General features: G+C 40.1%; 1 protein-coding gene and 2 long non-coding RNA genes across 8 annotated transcripts in view; 2 read left to right on the forward strand and 1 right to left on the reverse strand.

Moving 5' to 3' along the window:
- Positions 1 to 15,104, reverse strand: part of LOC100692537 (tumor necrosis factor alpha-induced protein 2) — a 31,987-nt gene extending 16,883 nt beyond the window's left edge. For 3 of the 6 annotated variants that reach the window (XM_019348686.2, XM_019348685.2, XM_019348683.2), the window contains exons 1-9: positions 15,021 to 15,104; positions 14,026 to 14,306; positions 13,049 to 13,159; positions 9,802 to 9,915; positions 8,116 to 8,226; positions 6,125 to 6,238; positions 5,550 to 5,660; positions 3,558 to 3,671; positions 1,703 to 1,813 (exon numbers count right to left, since the gene is read on the reverse strand). In XM_019348686.2, coding sequence (XP_019204231.1) covers positions 1,703 to 1,813; positions 3,558 to 3,671; positions 5,550 to 5,660; positions 6,125 to 6,238; positions 8,116 to 8,226; positions 9,802 to 9,915; positions 13,049 to 13,159; positions 14,026 to 14,293 — 1,054 coding nt within the window. In that variant the 5' untranslated portion in view covers positions 14,294 to 14,306; positions 15,021 to 15,104. Of the gene's footprint in view, positions 1 to 1,702; positions 1,814 to 3,557; positions 3,672 to 5,549; positions 5,661 to 6,124; positions 6,239 to 6,441; positions 6,591 to 7,565; positions 7,658 to 8,115; positions 8,227 to 9,801; positions 9,916 to 13,048; positions 13,160 to 14,025; positions 14,307 to 15,020 lie in introns of those variants that run through there. The other 3 variants (XM_019348684.2, XM_019348688.2, XM_019348687.2) reach the window with 3 other exon arrangements.
- LOC109195946 (uncharacterized) lies at positions 29 to 2,079 on the forward strand. Its single transcript, XR_002057372.2, has 3 exons — positions 29 to 598; positions 1,457 to 1,617; positions 1,789 to 2,079. It is a non-coding gene; the product is annotated as an uncharacterized LOC109195946 (long non-coding RNA).
- On the forward strand, positions 6,940 to 8,701 carry LOC109195947 (uncharacterized). Its single transcript, XR_002057373.2, has 3 exons — positions 6,940 to 7,011; positions 7,870 to 8,030; positions 8,202 to 8,701. It is a non-coding gene; the product is annotated as an uncharacterized LOC109195947 (long non-coding RNA).
- Positions 15,105 to 20,143: the final 5,039 nt, after the last annotated feature.

Consider the following 20,143-nt stretch of genomic DNA (forward strand, 5'->3'; position numbering starts at 1 on the left):
TGGTTTCTGTTCTGGTTTCGCGCCTCACCTTATGTTTCCATGTCTCATTGTCTTGTCTGTGTCATCATGAATGTCTCATGCTTCCTGTTTTGTTGTGATAGTCCCTTGTCATGTGTTCAGTGTATTGAGTTTTGTTTCCTTGTGGCTCGTTATGTCAGATTCGTCCCAGCTGTGTTCCCACCTGTTCCCCATCCTCTTGTTGTCCTACTTGTGCATTTAAGCCCTGCATCTTCCTTGTTCATTGCTGGTTTGGTTGTCAGTCTTCCCCTGTGTGTCATCCTCCATGTTGCCTCTCTATTTCTTCCTCAGTGTTTCATATCTCAGGCTCCTCCTTCCCAGTTTCAGGGTTTTGTTATGTTTCCTTTGTTCCTCGTGTTCTTTTGTTAGTTTCTCCCTGTTCAGGTTTTGTAAGTTTTATTCCCTGCCATGCTCTGCTTTTGTCTGCATTTAGTCTCACTGTAAATAAAAACTCACTCCCAACTACTCTGTCCTCTGCATCTGCACTTGGGTCCTTCTGTCGTCACTCCATACGTCTGCCTCTGTAGCTGTGACACTCCCCTTTCCACAGGAAACCATCAGCAATGCTTTTTGTTGTGAAGTCAGTGCCAAAAAATTGTTGTTGTTTTTTTGTACACTTTAATGACCAGGGCGCTGCAGATAACATTTTAGGGAACATTTTATAGAGATAAAATCATTTGCAAGTGTGCAGATTTTAGCCACTTTGGTTTATTCTTTCATGAATGTATAATTTTTACTATGAAAGCTGATAATGGGGATTTTTAACAGAAGACATTTAGAGTTTTATAGTAAGGACAGGGGTAACAATCTGTGTATTAATGATGTACATTTAGTTGTTAATATATGCTGGTCAGCCAGCCATCAAAAAAGTGTAAGTTGAAAGTGTCCTATATTAACAAATACAGGCATTTATTAATATAGCTTATTTCACATGTGCTTTTACTCTAAGGAAACCCATTTTTTTCATGTCATTGCCTTGGTACTATGACTCGATATTTATATGTGGATTACTTTCTGCACTGCATGGTTAAGATAGCATTACATCCTGGAAATATTCTATATGTGCAAAAATTTGCCATTTTACTGAGGCAAAGTTATTCTATTATCATACATTAAACATGTTTTTAACTTAACTGATTCTTGCCCAGGTTAAAAATGTTGTTTGAAGGCATCAGATCAGGATTCAGGAAACTGTGATGAATATTTTTCCTTATTTTATTTTTCAGCTTCCCAGGGAAAATGAAGGGACAAAACAATCACTCATAAATGTTAATGTTACACTACTAAATACAAATAGCAGCTTTACTTGGTCAGCATTCGATTTTACTTCTGGTTGAGTTTTCTGCAGCCTTTAATAGTATTAATGCTACAGACTAGACAGCTGAGTTGGCATTACTGGTACTGCTCTTAAATGGTTTTCTTCATACTTATCCAACAGATAATAGCCAGATGCAACAATCTGATGGAAAGCCTTGAACCAGAGTGGAGGCTTTTCCAGCAGCAGATTAGTGCCCATGGTTTGATTTGGCATGGAGAAGTTAATGTTCACATACTTTGTTCATACGTTTTCAAACTTTAGGCAACATGGACTATGTTAAGGTAAATACTAAATAATGTTATTAGAACTTTAATATTTAAATATTGCCAGTATATAGGATCATTGATCTAGTATTAAAGTTAATACCTGTCTTTGATGGTGTCGGTGGTTTGGATTTGAGAGAAGAAACATCTGACTCTTCATCCTCTTTTTTCTCTTCATTCTCCAGACAGGTGGCTGAAGAGCCGTCGCCAAGACCTGACAGAGAGGCAAGCAGAGCACTGCTGGTAACAGCAGAATTTTCTCATAACAGGTTGATCTGGCAAAGATTTGATGCCAGATGACCTTCCTGATGCAACTCTCTCCAGTTATCTAGGGCCGGAACCTGCAGTACACTGGCTTGTGTTCACACATTGTGCGATGAACTTCATAGAAACTGTTTGCTTGATGCTCATTTGTGTCTGTAGCTCTAACTAGATCCTGAAATACCACAACTATTAGTCATGAACATCTGCACCAAAAATGCTGTTTTGGATTGTTTGGGGTCACTTTACCCACTAAGTGTGATTTGTATGCAATAAAGATTGGCAATGGATACTCTAATAAGATTGTCTTTTATGTGTTATTGTTCTGCCCAATCCCACATACCAAGAAGCTCTGGCCCGGATCTGGTATCAAGCCGCAACTGCTGACTTCTGGCATGATAAGACGTATGTCATCCAGATATGGGCCAGGCCTGGCGTAGATGGCACTGTTTATGTGATGGCATGCCACATCTGGCTCGATTGTGGTTTGCTTCATGTGGCCCAGGCCCACAGAAAACAGGTCTGGCCTGGATCTGGCATCAAGCTGGCACTTCTGACTGACTGGTGTCATGGCAGAGTGTATGTCAACCAGATGTGTGCCAGGTCTGGCAATGACGTCACTGTTTATCCTATGGCATTTCATATCCAGCTTGATTGTGGTTTGGTTTATGTGGCCCAGGCCCATAGAAAACAGGTCTTCCCTGGATCCGGCTGGTGCTTCTGACTGACTGGTGTCATTGCAGAGCGTATGTCATCCAGATGTGGGCCAGGTCTGAAATGATGGCACTATTTATGTTCCTGTTTTCCTATTTTAGTTAGAAGACCCAAATGCGATGTTGCAATACTATACTGCTATGGTAGCCAATGTTTCAAATGCAGGTTTGACAGGTTTGTGAGTTTACACTCTATCCAAAACCTAGTGACTGTTTACTCCTCTTTGCCAGCGGGTGGCTGTAGCTCAGGAGGTAGAGCAGGTCACCTACTGATCGCAAGGTTAGTGGTTCGTTCCCTGGCTCCTCCAGTCTGCATGTCAAGAGTGTGAATGTGCATGAATGTAATTATGAAGCACTCAGTTTAGAGAAAGTGTCTGATTGGGTAAATGTGGCATGTTGTATAGAGCACTTTAAGTAATCTGGGAGGCTAGAAAAGCGCTGTATAATAGTCAGTCCATTCACTTTCTGAACAGAGTTTTGTCATGTTACTTTTGCACTGTTTTACATGTTCTGGCACATGTTGTTATTACATGGCTTGATTAAGGTACACATTAGGCTGACATCTGGGGCCAGAAATGAAACTGTTCTGGGCCACCAGTGTGTCTGCAACTGGTCTTGTGCTGGCCCATGTGTGGGCCACATCTGGCAAACCAAATTTGGGCCACCAAAGGGCCGTCATTCTTTGCGGTATGTGGGCCATGTTTAAGCACATTGTATGGGCCAGATCCGAGCCATACCAATTTTGCTATGTGGGATGAGGTTGCAATTTGGCATCAGCTTGATGTTTAAATGTGCACAGTGACAGGAAATAAAACACACATGCAAAAAAACCCTCAAATGCATTACACCTAGCAAGTCTGATTTGAAAACATAAGGAGTAGAAAGGAGATATATTTGCATTAAAAAGTCAAAGTTAAAAGGAATACTTAAATAAAGCACTGAAAATTAAAAACAGGTACAGTAAAAAGTATTTGTACTTCCCACCTTTTTCTTCCTTCAAGTCTTCAGAAGGGAGTGTATCCACTTCCTTTTTCCGTCTCCAAGGAATGGACTCTCTCAGTCTATTGAATGTATTATCAAACCTCGGCATACTGGGATCTAAAAAAGAAAAGCACACAGTTTAATGTAGTTTTAATGACAGACTGCAGACCTGATTTCTGGTCTTTTGTTTTCTCCCTGTCACGGTCCTGGGTCGGTGACCCAGTGTTTGTGTTTTTGGTTTAAGTTTTACTCTTTGAATTGTGGTTTTCTGTTGTATTATATTTACTGTTCCTGGTTTCTGTTCTGGTTCCGCGCCTCACCTTATGTTTCCATGTCTCATTGTCTTGTCTGTGTCATCATGAATGTCTCATGCTTCCTGTTTTGTTGTGATAGTCCCTTGTCATGTGTTCAGTGTATTGAGTTTTGTTTCCTTGTGGCTCGTTATGTCAGATTCGTCCCAGCTGTGTTCCCACCTGTTCCCCATCCTCTTGTTGTCCTACTTGTGCATTTAAGCCCTGCATCTTCCTTGTTCATTGCTGGTTTGGTTGTCAGTCTTCCCCTGTGTGTCATCCTCCATGTTGCCTCTCTATTTCTTCCTCAGTGTTTCATATCTCAGGCTCCTCCTTCCCAGTTTCAGGGTTTTGTTATGTTTCCTTTGTTCCTCGTGTTCTTTTGTTAGTTTCTCCCTGTTCAGGTTTTGTAAGTTTTATTCCCTGCCATGCTCTGCTTTTGTCTGCATTTAGTCTCACTGTAAATAAAAACTCACTCCCAACTACTCTGTCCTCTGCATCTGCACTTGGGTCCTTCTGTCGTCACTCCATACGTCTGCCTCTGTAGCTGTGACACTCCCCTTTCCACAGGAAAGCATCAGCAATGCTTTTTGTTGTGAAGTCAGTGCCAAAAAAATTTTGTTGTGTTTTTGTACACTTTAATGACCAGGGCGCTGCAGATAACATTTTAGGGAACATTTTATAGAGATAAAATCATTTGCAAGTGTGCAGATTTTAGCCACTTTGGTTTATTCTTTCATGAATGTATAATTTTTACTATGAAAGCTGATAATGGGGATTTTTAACAGAAGACATTTAGAGTTTTATAGTAAGGACAGGGGTAACAATCTGTGTATTAATGATGTACCATTTAGTTGTTAATATATGCTGGTCAGCCAGCCATCGAAAAAGTGTAAGTTGAAAGTGTCCTATATAAACAAATACAGGCATTTATTAATATAGCTAATTTCACATGTGCTTTTATTCTAAGGAAACCCATTTTTTTCATGTCATTGCCTTGGTACTATGACTCGATATTTATATGTGGATTACTTTCTGCACTGCATGGTTAAGATAGCATTACATCCTGGAAATATTCTATATGTGCAAAAATTTGCCACTTTACTGAGGCAAAGTTATTCTATTATCATACATTAAACATGTTTTTAACTTAACTGATTCTTGCCCAGGTTAAAAATGTTGTTTGAAGGCATCAGATCAGGATTCAGGAAACTGTGATGAATATTTTTCCTTATTTTATTTTTCAGCTTCCCAGGGAAAATGAAGGGACAAAACAATCACTCATAAATGTTAATGTTACACTACTAAATACAAATAGCAGCTTTACTTGGTCAGCATTCGATTTTACTTCTGGTTGAGTTTTCTGCAGCCTTTAATAGTATTAATGCTACAGACTAGACAGCTGAGTTGGCATTACTGGTACTGCTCTTAAATGGTTTTCTTCATACTTATCCAACAGATAATAGCCAGATGCAACAATCTGATGGAAAGTCTTGAACCAGAGTGGAGGCTTTTCCAGCAGCAGATTAGTGCCCATGGTTTGATTTGGCATGGAGAAGTTAATGTTCACATACTTTGTTCATACGTTTTCAAACTTTAGTCAACATGGACTATGTTAAGGTAAATACTAAAAAATGTTATTAGAACTTTAATATTTAAATATTGCCAGTATATAGGATCATTGATCTAGTATTAAAGTTAATACCTGTCTTTGATGGTGTCGGTGGTTTGGATTTGAGAGAAGAAACATCTGACTCTTCATCCTCTTTTTTCTCTTCATTCTCCAAACAGGTGGCTGAAGAGCCGTCGTCAAGACCTGACAGAGAGGCAAGCAGAGCACTGCTGGTAACAGCAGAATTGTCTCATAACAGGTTGATTTGGCAAAGGTTTGATGCCAGATACAACTATTAGTCATGAACATCTGCACCAAAAATGCTGTTTTGGATTGTTTGGGGTCACTTTACTCACTAAGTGTGATTTGCATGCAATAAAGATTGGCAATGGATACTCTAATAAGATTGCCTTTTATGTGTTATTGTTCTGCTCACTGAGGTTGCAATTTGGCATCAGTTTGATGTTTAAATGTGCACAGTGACAGGAAATAAAACATGCTAAAAAAAAAAAAACCCTCAAATGCATTACACCTAGAAAGTCTGATTTGAAAACATAAGGAGTAGAAACGAGATATATTTGCATTAAAAAGTCAAAGTTAAAAGGAATACTTAAATAAAGCACTGAAAATTAAAAACGGGTACAGTAAAAAGTATTTGTACTTCCCACCTTTTTCTTCCTTCAAGTCTTCAGAAGGGAGTGTATCCACTTCCTTTTTCCGTCTCCAAGGAAAGGACTCTCTCAGTCTATTAAATGTATTATCAAACCTCGGCATACTGGGATCTAAAAAAGAAAAGCACACAGTTTAATGTAGTTTTAATGACAGACTGCAGACATGATTTCTGGTCTTTTGTTTTCTCCCTGTCACGGTCCTGGGTCGGTGACCCAGTGTTTGTGTTTTTGGTTTAAGTTTTACTCTTTGAATTGTGGTTTTCTGTTGTATTATATTTACTGTTCCTGGTTTCTGTTCTGGTTCCACGCCTCACCTTATGTTTCCATGTCTCATTGTCTTGTCTGTGTCATCATGAATGTCTCATGCTTCCTGTTTTGTTGTGATAGTCCCTTGTCATGTGTTCAGTGTATTGAGTTTTGTTTCCCTGTGTCTCGTTATGTCAGATTCGTCCCAGCTGTGTTCCCACCTGTTCCCCATCCTCTTGTTGTCCTACTTGTGCATTTAAGCCCTGCATCTTCCTTGTTCATTGCTGGTTTGGTTGTCAGTCTTCCCCTGTGTGTCATCCTCCATGTTGCCTCTCTATTTCTTCCTCAGTGTTTCATATCTCAGGCTCCTCCTTCCCAGTTTCAGGGTTTTGTTATGTTTCCTTTGTTCCTCGTGTTCTTTTGTTAGTTTCTCCCTGTTCAGGTTTTGTAAGTTTTATTCCCTGCCATGCTCTGCTTTTGTCTGCATTTAGTCTCACTGTAAATAAAAACTCACTCCCAACTACTCTGTCCTCTGCATCTGCACTTGGGTCCTTCTATCGTCACTCCATATGTCTGCCTCTGTAGCTGTGACACTCCCCTTTCCACAGGAAAGCATCAGCAATGCTTTTTGTTGTGAAGTCAGTGCCAAAAAAATTTTGTTGTTTTTTTGTACACTTTAATGACCAGGGCGCTGCAGATAACATTTTAGGGAACATTTTATAGAGATAAAATCATTTGCAAGTGTGCAGATTTTAGCCACTTTGGTTTATTCTTTCATGAATGTATAATTTTTACTATGAAAGCTGATAATGGGGATTTTTAACAGAAGACATTTAGAGTTTTATAGTAAGGACAGGGGTAACAATCTGTGTATTAATGATGTACCATTTAGTTGTTAATATATGCTGGTCAGCCAGCCATCAAAAAAGTGTAAGTTGAAAGTGTCCTATATAAACAAATACAGGCATTTATTAATATAGCTAATTTCACATGTGCTTTTATTCTAAGGAAACCCATTTTTTTATGTCATTGCCTTGGTACTATGACTCGATATTTATATGTGGATTACTTTCTGCACTGCATGGTTAAGATAGCATTACATCCTGGAAATATTCTATATGTGCAAAAATTTGCCACTTTACTGAGGCAAAGTTATTCTATTATCATACATTAAACATGTTTTTAACTTAACTGATTCTTGCCCAGGTTAAAAATGTTGTTTGAAGGCATCAGATCAGGATTCAGGAAACTGTGATGAATATTTTTCCTTATTTTATTTTTCAGCTTCCCAGGGAAAATGAAGGGACAAAACAATCACTCATAAATGTTAATGTTACACTACTAAATACAAATAGCAGCTTTACTTGGTCAGCATTCGATTTTACTTCTGGTTGAGTTTTCTGCAGCCTTTAATAGTATTAATGCTACAGACTAGACAGCTGAGTTGGCATTACTGGTACTGCTCTTAAATGGTTTTCTTCATACTTATCCAACAGATAATAGCCAGATGCAACAATCTGATGGAAAGCCTTGAACCAGAGTGGAGGCTTTTCCAGCAGCAGATTAGTGCCCATGGTTTGATTTGGCATGGAGAAGTTAATGTTCACATACTTTGTTCATACGTTTTCAAACTTTAGGCAACATGGACTATGTTAAGGTAAATACTAAATAATGTTATTAGAACTTTAATATTTAAATATTGCCAGTATATAGGATCATTGATCTAGTATTAAAGTTAATACCTGTCTTTGATGGTGTCGGTGGTTTGGATTTGAGAGAAGAAACATCTGACTCATCTTCCTCTTTTTTCTCTTCATTCTCCAAACAGGTGGCTGAAGAGCCGTCGCCAAGACCTGACAGAGAGGCAAGCAGAGCACTGCTGGTAACAGCAGAATTTTCTCATAACAGGTTGATTTGGCAAAGATTTGATGCCAGATGACCTTCCTGATGCAACTCTCTCCAGTTATCTAGGGCCGGAACCTGCAGTACACTGGCTTGTGTTCACACATTGTGTGGTGAACTTCACAGAAACTGATTGCTTGATGCTCATTTGTGTCTGTAGCTCTAACTAGATCTAGAAGTACCACAACTATTAGTCATGAACATCTGCACCAAAAATGCTGTTTTGGATTGTTTGGGGTCACTTTACCCACTAAGTGTGATTTGTATGCAATAAAGATTGACGATGGATACTCTAATAAGATTGTCTTTTATGTGTTATTGTTTTGCCCAATCCCACATACCAAGAAGCTCTGGCCCGGATCTGGTATCAAGCCGGCACTGCTGACTTCTGGCATGATAAGACGTATGTCATCCAGATATGGGCCAGGCCTGGCGTAGATGGCACTGTTTATGTGATGGCATGCCACATCTGGCTCGATTGTGGTTGGTTTATGTGGCCCAGGCCCACAGAAAACAGGTCTGGCCTGGATCTGGCATCAAGCTGGCACTTCTGACTGACTGGTGTCATTGCAGAGCGTATGTCAACCAGATGTGGGCCAGGTCTGCAATGATGCACTATTTATGTTCCTGTTTTCCTATTTTAGTTAGAAGACCCAAATGCCATGTTGCAATACTATACTGCTATGGTAGCCAATGTTTCAAATGCAGCTTTGACAGGTTTGTGAGTTTACACTTTATCCAAAACCTAGTGACGGTTTACTCATCTTTGCCAGCGGGTGGGTGTAGTTCAGGAGGTAGAGCAGGTCACCTACTGATCGCAAGGTTAGTGGTTCGTTCCCTGGCTCCTCCAGTCTGCATGTCAAGAGTGTGAATGTGTATGAATGTAATCATGAAGCACTCAGTTTAGAGAAAGTGTCTGATTGGGTAAATGTGGCATGTTGTATAGAGCACTTTAAGTAATCTGGGAGGCTAGAAAAGTGCTGTATAATAGTCAGTCCATTCACTTTCTGAACAGAGTTTTGTCATGTTACTTTTGCACTGTTTTGCATGTTCTGGCACATGTTGTTATTACATGGCTTGATTAAGGTACACATTAGGCTGACATCTGGGGCCAGAAATGAAACTGTTCTGGGCCACCAGTGTGTCTGCAACTGGTCTTGTGCTGGCCCATGTGTGGGCCACATCTGGCAAACCAAATTTGGGCCACCAAAGGGCCGTCATTCTTTGCGGTATGTGGGCCATGTTTAAGCACATTGTGTGGGCCAGATCCGAGCCATACCAATTTTGCTATGTGGGATGAGGTTGCAATTTGGCATCAGCTTGATGTTTAAAGGTGCACAGTGACAGGAAATAAAACACACATGCAAAAAACCCCTCAAATGCATTATACCTAGCAAGTCTGATTTGAAAACATAAGGAGTAGAAAGGAGATATATTTGCATTAAAAAGTCAAAGTTAAAAGGAATACTTAAATAAAGCACTGAAAATTAAAAATAGGTGCAGTAAAAAGTATTTGTACTTCCCACCTTTTTCTTCCTTCAAGTCTTCAGAGGGGAGTGTATCCACTTCCTTTTTCCGTGTCCAACGAAAAGATTCTCTCAGTCTATTTAATGTGTTATCAAACTTCGGCATACTGGGATCTAAAAAAGAAAAGCACACAGTTTAATGTAGTTTTAATGACAGACTACAGACCTGATTTCTGGTCTTTTTTTCTCCACTTTCCACAGACAATTGAACATTTTTATTAAACATTTTAAAGAGAAAAAATCATTTGCAAGTGTGCAGATTTTAGCCACTTTGGTTTGTTCTTTCATGGCTGCATGATCTTAAACATGAAAGCTGATAATAATGATTTTTAAACAGATGACATTTGGAGTTTTTATAGTAAGGGTAACAATCCATGCATAAATGATGTACAGGGAGTGCAGAATTATTAGGCAAATGAGTATTTTGTCCACATCATCCTCTTCATGCATGTTGTCTTACTCCAAGCTGTATAGCCTCGAAAGCCTACTACCAATTAAGCATATTAGGTGATGTGCATCTCTGTAATGAGAAGGGGTGTGGTCTAATGACATCAACACCCTATATCAGGTGTGCATAATTATTAGGCAACTTCCTTTCCTTTGGCAAAATGGGTCAAAAGAAGGACTTGACAGGCTCAGAAAAGTCAAAAATAGTGAGATATCTTGCAGAGGGATGCAGCAGTCTTAAAATTGCAAAGCTTCTGAAGCGTGATCATCGAACAATCAAGCGTTTCATTCAAAATAGTCAACAGGGTCGCAAGAAGCGTGTGGAAAAACCAAGGCGCAAAATAACTGCCCATGAACTGAGAAAAGTCAAGCGTGCAGCTGCCAAGATGCCACTTGCCACCAGTTTGGCCATATTTCAGAGCTGCAACATCACTGGAGTGCCCAAAAGCACAAGGTGTGCAATACTCAGAGACATGGCCAAGGTAAGAAAGGCTGAAAGACGACCACCACTGAACAAGACACACAAGCTGAAACGTCAAGACTGGGCCAAGAAATATCTCAAGACTGATTTTTCTAAGGTTTTATGGACTGATGAAATGAGAGTGAGTCTTGATGGGCCAGATGGATGGGCCCGTGGCTGGATTGGTAAAGGGCAGAGAGCTCCAGTCCGACTCAGACGCCAGCAAGGTGGAGGTGGAGTACTGGTTTGGGCTGGTATCATCAAAGATGAGCTTGTGGGGCCTTTTCGGGTTGAGGATGGAGTCAAGCTCAACTCCCAGTCCTACTGCCAGTTTCTGGAAGACACCTTCTTCAAGCAGTGGTACAGGAAGAAGTCTGCATCCTTCAAGAAAAACATGATTTTCATGCAGGACAATGCTCCATCACACGCGTCCAAGTACTCCACAGCGTGGCTGGCAAGAAAGGGTATAAAAGAAGAAAAACTAATGACATGGCCTCCTTGTTCACCTGATCTGAACCCCATTGAGAACCTGTGGTCCATCATCAAATGTGAGATTTACAAGGAGGGAAAACAGTACACCTCTCTGAACAGTGTCTGGGAGGCTGTGGTTGCTGCTGCACGCAATGTTGATGGTGAACAGATCAAAACAGTGACAGAATCCATGGATGGCAGGCTTTTGAGTGTCCTTGCAAAGAAAGGTGGCTATATTGGTCGCTGATTTGTTTTTGTTTTGTTTTTGAATGTCAGAAATGTATATTTGTGAATGTGGAGATGTTATATTGGTTTCACTGGTAAAAATAAATAATTGAAATGGGTATATATTTGTCTTTTGTTAAGTTGCCTAATAATTATGCACAGTAATAGTCACCTGCACACACAGATATCCCCCTAAAATAGCTAAAACTAAAAACAAACTAAAAACTACTTCCAAAAACATTCAGCTTTGATATTAATGAGTTTTTTGGGTTCATTGAGAACATGGTTGTTGTTCAATAGTAAAATTATTCCTCAAAAATACAACTTGCCTAATAATTTTGCACTCCCTGTAGTTCTTAATATATGCTGGTCACCCAGCCATCAGAAAACTGTAAGTCCAAAGTGTCACATATAAATGAATACAGGCATTTAACAATAAAAAGCTCATTCCTGAGTCTGGAGCAGCTCTTGAACCAGCTTTTCCAATAGCAGATTAGTGCCCATTGAGTGCCCCTCCATGAATCGTTACCCTGATGGGTTTGTCTATTCCAGAGATCCCAGGGGCTATGATGTTGGGGGGCTTTTGTCCCCTGGTAGGGGTGAGGCACCAGATAAAGAGCAATTCAAAAACCCATATGAGAAGACCCAGGGAACAGTTTACCCTTCCCAGGATAGGGTTACCCCCTGGAGCCAGGTTGTTCCCTGTGCCTTCGGGTCAGGAAACGTGTCCTGACTGTCGTCAGCCTCTGTGCTGAATGACAGTTCAGAGTACCAGGCCTTCCTGGAGTTCCTGGATAGGGCGCATGAAGGTGCTCCAGCTGTGTTCTCTTACTGGGAGACTTCAACACTCATGTGAGCAATGACAGTGACACGTGGAGGGATGTGATTCGGAGGAAGCGGCTGGGTTCTTCAAAGAGGGGGACTGATGGGTGTGCTCCAACTGTATGGGGATCATACTCCTCAGCCTTCCCGGGAAAGTATATGCCAGGGTGCTGACTGAGGGGAGTGGGAGATCGACAGACAGATTGGTGCTGAGGCTGCAGTGATGCAAATGCTGTAGCAGTCTGTCAAAGTGAAGAGAAAACTGAGTGTAAAAGCGAAACTTTCGATTTACTGGTCGATGTTCATCCCCACCCTCACTTATGATCAACAGTCTTGGGTAGTCACCGAAAGAACGAGGTTGCAAATACAAATGAGCTTTCTCCAAAGGATGGCTGGCCTCTCCCTTAGAGATAAGGTAAGGCATTCAGCCATGCAGGAGGGGCTCAGAGTAGAGCCGCTGCTCCTCCACGTCAAAAGGAGCCAGTTCAGATGGTTTGGGCATCTGAGAAGGATGCCTCCTGGGCACCTCCTGGGTGAGGTGTTCAAGACATGACCGGGAGGAGGCCCCTCTATCTCTCGGCTGGCCTGAGAACACCTTGGTGTTCCCCCGGACAAGCAAGAGGAGGTGGCTGGAGAGAGGGAGGTCTGAGCTTCTCTGCTAAGGATGCTGCCCCCATGATCTGGTCCCGAATAAGCAAAAGAGGATGGATGGATGGATGGATGGATGGATGGATGGATGGATTGATTTGGCATGTGAAAGTAAATCTCTACTTAATCAGTATGCAGGATCATTGATCTAGTATTAAAGTTAAGAAGTTTCACCTGTGTTTGATGGTGTTAGTGGTCTGGATTTGTTAGAAGAAACATCTGACTCATCATCCTCTTTTTTCTGGTTGTTCTTCGGAGAGGTAGATGCAGAGCCAGGACTCAGACCTGACAGAGAGGGAAGAAGAGCACATTTGTAAAAGCTGATTTCGCTTTTAAACTGACTCTTTAATCCCTAGTTTCAAAAACACATTCGTCTTTGTGGTGTCACAGCAATTAATGCCACAGGATTCAATTCAGGTTGAGCTCTGGACGTTTTCTGGGACGAGCCAAAACATTGATTCTTTGTTTTGTTTTTTTCACCATTCTGTTGTAGATTTGCTGCAGTGCACGAGATCATTGTCCTGTTGCATGGCGTACTTTGGGCCAAGCGCTGGTTTCACATTTGACTGTAAAACACTTTGGTATACAGAGTAGTTCATGTATCCTGTAGTAGGCAAACCAAAGCCGTCACCTCAAAGGATAACCTGAAGCAGAGGACAGACCAGTAAAGTGGCTTCTTCCACCCTCTTGCACAGGCTGAAAAGTCTAGTATTTTGCTGGTAATGTGGGGGAAAATAAATATATCTTTATGAAATATAATAGACATTAAACTTCTGGGGAAAAGAGCAATGTTTTTACATCTTCCATTTCTTTGTAAGTTTGAGGTGAGTTTTTATATCTTTACCAGCACTAGTTAATGTTAACTCAAGGAAAAACCTGAGGAAAACTTGTCTGCTTATGTATGACCCAGGCATTCCTTCATTTAGCAAACAGACATGTTCCAACAAGTTTAACGGTCTTTTTGTGTTTCGTTTTATTTTTCTAAGGAGTCTTTCATAGTGCATGTGTGCACATCATTCTGTCTGCAAACATAGTAGCTTGAAAAGTTTGGAATGAATTTTGAAACTGTAGAGTGAGGTCATCTTAACTACTCATTAAAATTTGTGCTTACATTTGACAGGAGATTTTATGAAAACCCCAACGGTACTCACTGGGTGACGGAGGTTGTGGTGAAGCCGCAGAATCTAACATCTTTGCAGGTTCATCTGATTCTGGTGATAACTTGGATTCCTTGTCACCAGGTGACGGTGGATTCTTCCGTGTTGGAAGCCGGAAGCTCCTTCTAAACTTCTCCATCATGCCCACATTTATGCCACCATCAGTCGACGTCTTCTCATCGCTCTTGATGGATCCGTTGCTCTTGGTGGACACCGGGTCATTGCCGGGGTTCTCAGTGGACTTGTCCATCATTTGTGACATTTTATATCATTATCTACCCAAATGTGAGAAAGAATACAAAAGAAATGTTTAAAGACAAAGTATGTTAAATTTAAAGTAACCAGTCTGTTTTTAAAATGTAAGGAGGAGAACAGGAGCACAGATGTTCATGTTAAAATGTAGGCACTAAATGTAAAAAATAATAAATATTTAAATAAAGTAATGAAGTATTTGTATTTTGTTACTTCCCAACTCTGGATTTTAATAATAATTAAGTGAATAAGATCTTACATAATAAAACCTGTATAAGTACTGTATAAAGAACTAATTTACTGACTAACCAATTCATTGTGGCTTTCACCAGGATCATCATAAACATATATTACAGATAACATTTTATATTGGACAGATTAGAGTAGAAAAACAGAGAACATCTCTCATCTCTTTGGTCTTGGACTTTCAAATACTGTTTATCTGCTGTTGATCGTTGATCGCAAAACTTCAATTTGTCCAGATTACTAAATATTTCAAGGACATGCTGCATACCATGCTGAGATAAGAAATTAGATGTCGCTGAAAGGCAATATGTGTGTGTGTGTGTGTATGTGTGTGTGTGTGTGTGTGTGTGTGTGTGTGTGTTTGTGTATGTGTGCAGAGAGCGAGAGAGAGAAAACGATTGATTTCTCTCACAGTTTATTTTCGAGATTGATAATTAGTCAGTGCATGCAAACCGTACCTTGTTACAGTAACGAGAAAAAGGTGTACTTACCTCCGATTTCGCACAGGTAATAGAACTTCAGCAGTTTCTTCCCCCTTCACCTGCTTTCGATTACAAGTTCAGGTTTGGCAAGGTCAGAGGGTGTGACAGGGCGCGCGCGCGCACGCTGGGCGGGGGGTGCATTTACATTTACGATCGGTAACGTCACTTTCTTTGTGAAAGCCATACGTCACTAACCAAAGAGCAGGCGGACAAACGAGGGGCAAAAGCAAGCCTGTCACGTTCCCAGAAACGGGACAGTTTCCAGTCTGAGCTGTGATTAGAGTCAGAGCACCTTATAGGCGTGTTTTGTTTTCATGGTCAAATCTATACTTTACAGGTGATGAAAGAAGCTCTCATATTGTACATAAAAGTACATCAATGAAGTCGCATTTCTGTTGCATAACCTTTGACTGTGTTGCAGTGCGTGCTGAAGAAAGAAATCCAACAATAGGTGTCAAAAATGGTAAAATCTCTTGAAACCAGTGTGTTGTACTTCTGAGACTTTTTCCTCTCCGCTGTTGTTTTGGAGATATAAAGAAAGGAAACTGTGCAATATATCACAACAGGAGAAATGAGAGAAAATACCTCTCATGCTGGTCACCACTGATATACCCAGTAGCGGTTTTTGATACGGGCGACACGGGCGGTTGCCCGGGGCGGCATCGCGGACATTGGCAAAAAAAAAAAAAATAATTTTTTTTGCTCGTACTCATGCTTCCCCGACGTCATGCCAGCGCATACTGGGAATGTCATAGGCACCGATCGGTTTTCTATCGCCCATTTGCTGGGAGTAAGGGCGCCCTCCGTTTGCGAAGTGCGCCTGGGGCTTGCGGCACAGGGAGGAGAGGGCGGGGCGGCGGGGGATTCTCTGGCTTTCTGGAGCAGCATCTAATAACCAACTCGCAAAATAAAAGAAAATAAAAACAAAACAACAAACATGAAACCACCAGACATCATGATACAGACTTATAATTTGCACCGATGTTTTTTTGAAATTCTATACACGAAAAGTGAGCGCGAGAGCCCTCGGTGCGCCTGCTTGCTGCTGAAGTCAAAGTAAACTTTATTGCTATATACAGTCCAGTATATAGAGAGACGACGAGGCTCCAGTTACAGCAGTGCATGTAAACAAACAATAAATATCAGAAGAGTAAGAAAATAAATATACACTTTAGGACTCGGGGTAAAGTGATCAATAACAATTTAAAATGTATATTTTACAGTTTGATGATTTAAAGTCTCACACACAACCCGTCGAAAGGGAAGGGGGCCGGCTGCTTCCAAATAGAGCACATTTCATTCATAATGTTGTAAATCCAAGCCCATTATGTATTCATGATTTGAATCCTGGGTTGTGCAAAATCCCAGAAATAAACCCCAGACAAAGTGAATCTGTGAACTAAGGTATAGCTGTATTAGGTTATGTTGTGGTGATCCTCGAGTTGGGGGATGGGTGTTCATACTGGAGTGCAAAATTAAAACCAATGGAAGATGGACAAGAAAAGTTCAAAGCCATCAGGTGCTCAGTTTAGAAAAAACAGAAAAGAAGAGGAGGAGAAACAAGCAAAAGATACAGGTAAGCAGATGTGTCATTGGATGGCAGGTCATGCATCCTGAAACAATCAGAATCAGAATACTTTATTAATCCCTAAGGAAATTATGTGGGTTACAGTTGCTCCAAGAAGAAATTCTAAAAATAGTAACAGTAACAGACTAAACTCCAAACAATACAATATGTTACAGATTTTACACATTTAAGAAATAGCACTAATATATACAGATCACTCAGTTCTAAATATCAAGGATTAACAGAGGTGATTATAAATAAATATCAAGAAAATTGACAAGTATATTACAGAATAGAAAAGAGCGTGTGTAAAAAGGATGTAACTATTGCAGTGTTCACACTGTGTTAGATGGAGGAGTTGTACAGGGAGATGGTCACAGGTAGGAATGATTTCCTGTGTCGGTCAGTGGTGCTTTTTGGTAATCTCAGTTTCTCACTGAACACTCTTGTGACTAGCCAGCATGTCATGGAGTGGGTGGGAGGTGGGGGGGCAGAGGGAGTGTTCGCCCAGGGCACCAAACAGGCTAGGACCGCCACTGGATATACATGCAGATAAATGTGCTCAATTAATAATGAAACCAAATGCAGCGTGATCTCAGGCCACTAGAGTGAAATGCGTGCTATATTTGTTTCAAACTGAGGAATCACAGGTGATTAGCTGCAGGTGCGCGGGCCAAGGGCGGAGCTCAACAGGCAGAGCGACGGGAGCGAGAGAGAGCAAGAGAGGGAGAGAGAGACAAAACAAAAACAAAAACATTTGTGGCCGCGCTGGGCTGACCGGGCAGACACAGGGACCATGACAGTACCGATAAAAACTCATGAATATCTTCAAAGACAAAGCACCAGTATCAGATGAAATGTCACTATTTAATCAAGGATTAGATGTGAAACAATGTTCGAATGTTTCAGTATTATTTATCACTTGGTTTCTATGTTAGGCAGGTAAATGTACACCAGCTGTAATAAAACTAAATCCAACGTGACATCAGGACATTTATGTCCACTAGAGGGGGTTGTGTGCTGCAGTTGTGCGTGTATTTAATTGGTTGAGTCTTTGTCCATACATTTTTGAAAAAACAAAAACATTTAAATGGGTTTTTAAATAAGATGATAGAAATATGTGAGATTTGTTTCCAAGTGCTGTTTTTATGCACGTCATTATAGATATTTGCTTCAGGAAAAGAAGACATTTCCAGTCGAAATAAATGACCAAATGTGACTGGATTAGGCTGATATTGCTTATTGGATATAGTGGCCTTTTATTGGTATTATCAAATATGCATTTCAGTAACACAGTGTTTAAATTTTCTTAGCTACAATCACAAAAAGTGAAAAAGAAACACATACAGCTGAATCGGCTTATACAAAATACAAAATAATAATGATGATGATATTAATAATAACAATAATAATAATCATGATGACAATAAAACACATAAAAATACATTTACCTGAGAAATGAATTGACTTGGACCGTTTCATGTCTTTTTTCTTTTACGAAATGACAAACACTACATGTAATGTTTGTCATTTGATGTGAAATATATCATGTTTCTGTGTCTGATGTCAAACACAACAAATATGACAGGACAAAGGGTAGTATTTTAAACAGTGTACTTTATTACTTCACTGTAAACATCATATTGCCATTTATCTTCTGGTATAAATATAAGAATAAAGAATTATTCTACACTAACTTGCACAAACCAAGAAACAAGCATGAATTACTGCAGAAATTCTGACTTTTTTCAGTGGTTGTGTACATTTTTTAAAAGCAGTACCTCATATTATAGTATCATATTATAGTATAGTATAGTTTTACTTATAAACTGAGAAAAATGAATGGATAATATCAAAATGAAAACTTCACTATTTACCCAAACGTTACATGTAAAACAATGTTCCAGCGCATCAGCAGTATTTCAGCAGTTTCTAATACAGTAATAGGATAATAGGAAACACTGAGCTGGCCCTGCACTTCCATCAGAGTTATTATTATCCAGGGTCATCAGTGTTGCTGTGGTGCAAAGCATGTGTGTCTGAGTCCACGATGGCATAAAACTCTCATCTTAAATATACAGAGTTTACAACTAGGTGCAAACATGAGGTTACACTGAAGAACAAGAAGGTCAGACCACAGGTGTCGAACTCCAGGCCTCAAGGGCCGGTGTCCTGCAGGTTTTAGATGTGTCCTTGATCCAACACAGCTCATTCAAATGGCTAAATTACCTTCTCAAAGTGTCTTGCAGTTCTCCAGAGGCCTGGTAATGAACTAATCATTTGATTCAGGTGTGCTGACCCAGGGTGTTATCTAAAACCTGCAGGACACCGGCCCTCAAGGCCTGGAGTTCAACACCCCTGGATTGCCAGAAAACATCTAACAGACCTCACACAGTTCTCGAAAAATTATGTTTCAAACAGGGGCGATTCTAGGATCAGAGCTCTGGGGGTGCTGAGCACCCAGAGAGCTGCCCAGCCAGGCAAGATAAACTTTACTCGTCACGATGAGACTTCTTCCCTGTCTCTGTCAGTCCCTGCATCCTTATATGTCTCCAGTTGTCCCAAGTTCTCTCTGATTGTCTCCTTGGTGCATTTAAACCCCTGTTCCTCCCTGTCCTCGCCGTCTGTTGTCTTCGTCTCCATTATCAGTCATCAGAGTTTTACCGTCTCTGTGCAAGTCTGCAAATTTCTTTATTACATCATAAGATTCTTAAGTTCATCGAGTCTCTCTGTGCCTGGGTCCTCGTCACAAAACATGACATCACTGTTTTGTACATTTTAACACAATTTAATCCCCACATTTGTGAAAGAAAAGCAAAACACTTTTTTGAAAAGTCTGTAACAAAACCATCAAATCTGATAAAGGTTATTTAAATGCTGCTAAAAACTACTACTGCAAAAGAAGAATGGATTGGAATAAAAAAAAATACATATCCTAACCTTAATTACTGGGGGAGAATGATGAATGATGCTCATAGTGAGTAAAAAGTAAACTGAGTGCATTTTTTGGACAGAGATTCACTTTTAATGTGTTTGTATAATATAATACAGATACATAAAAATATACTCCAAAAATAGAAGAGTCCTTGAAATGTACAAATGTACAAAATATTACTTAAAAAATTATAAAAATGGAGGCAACTTTGCCTATGGTACAATGTATACTGTCTTTACTGCAGATACTACTACGGCTCTGCAGATTTTTTTATTTTATTTTAACCTATGTTGCCTCACCTTGAGGTTGGCAAATCTGTCTGTCACTTTTGGTGGTCAACTCTCTCAAGCAGTTTAACAGTTTCTGTTTTGCTGTCACTATTCCCTGTCTGTTTTCTGGTTCTTTCTGACCTTGTACTTTCTCCTCATGTTCCCCTCTTTCCTCCTCTCTCCCTGTTTGGACTGACAATCATACACAAATAGATTGTATTCAATTAGATGAAAAAAAATACATTAATATGAAAAAAACCTCTATTAAGATCGCTAATAAAAAGTCTGAGACTGAGAGAGCTCAGTGTACTTTCAACCAAAAGGCAAATAACCAAACCACATCTACATCTAATAAAAGATA

Source organism: Oreochromis niloticus, linkage group LG19 (genome assembly GCF_001858045.2).
Source record: "Oreochromis niloticus isolate F11D_XX linkage group LG19, O_niloticus_UMD_NMBU, whole genome shotgun sequence".
In the NCBI taxonomy this organism is placed as follows: domain Eukaryota; kingdom Metazoa; phylum Chordata; class Actinopteri; order Cichliformes; family Cichlidae; genus Oreochromis; species Oreochromis niloticus.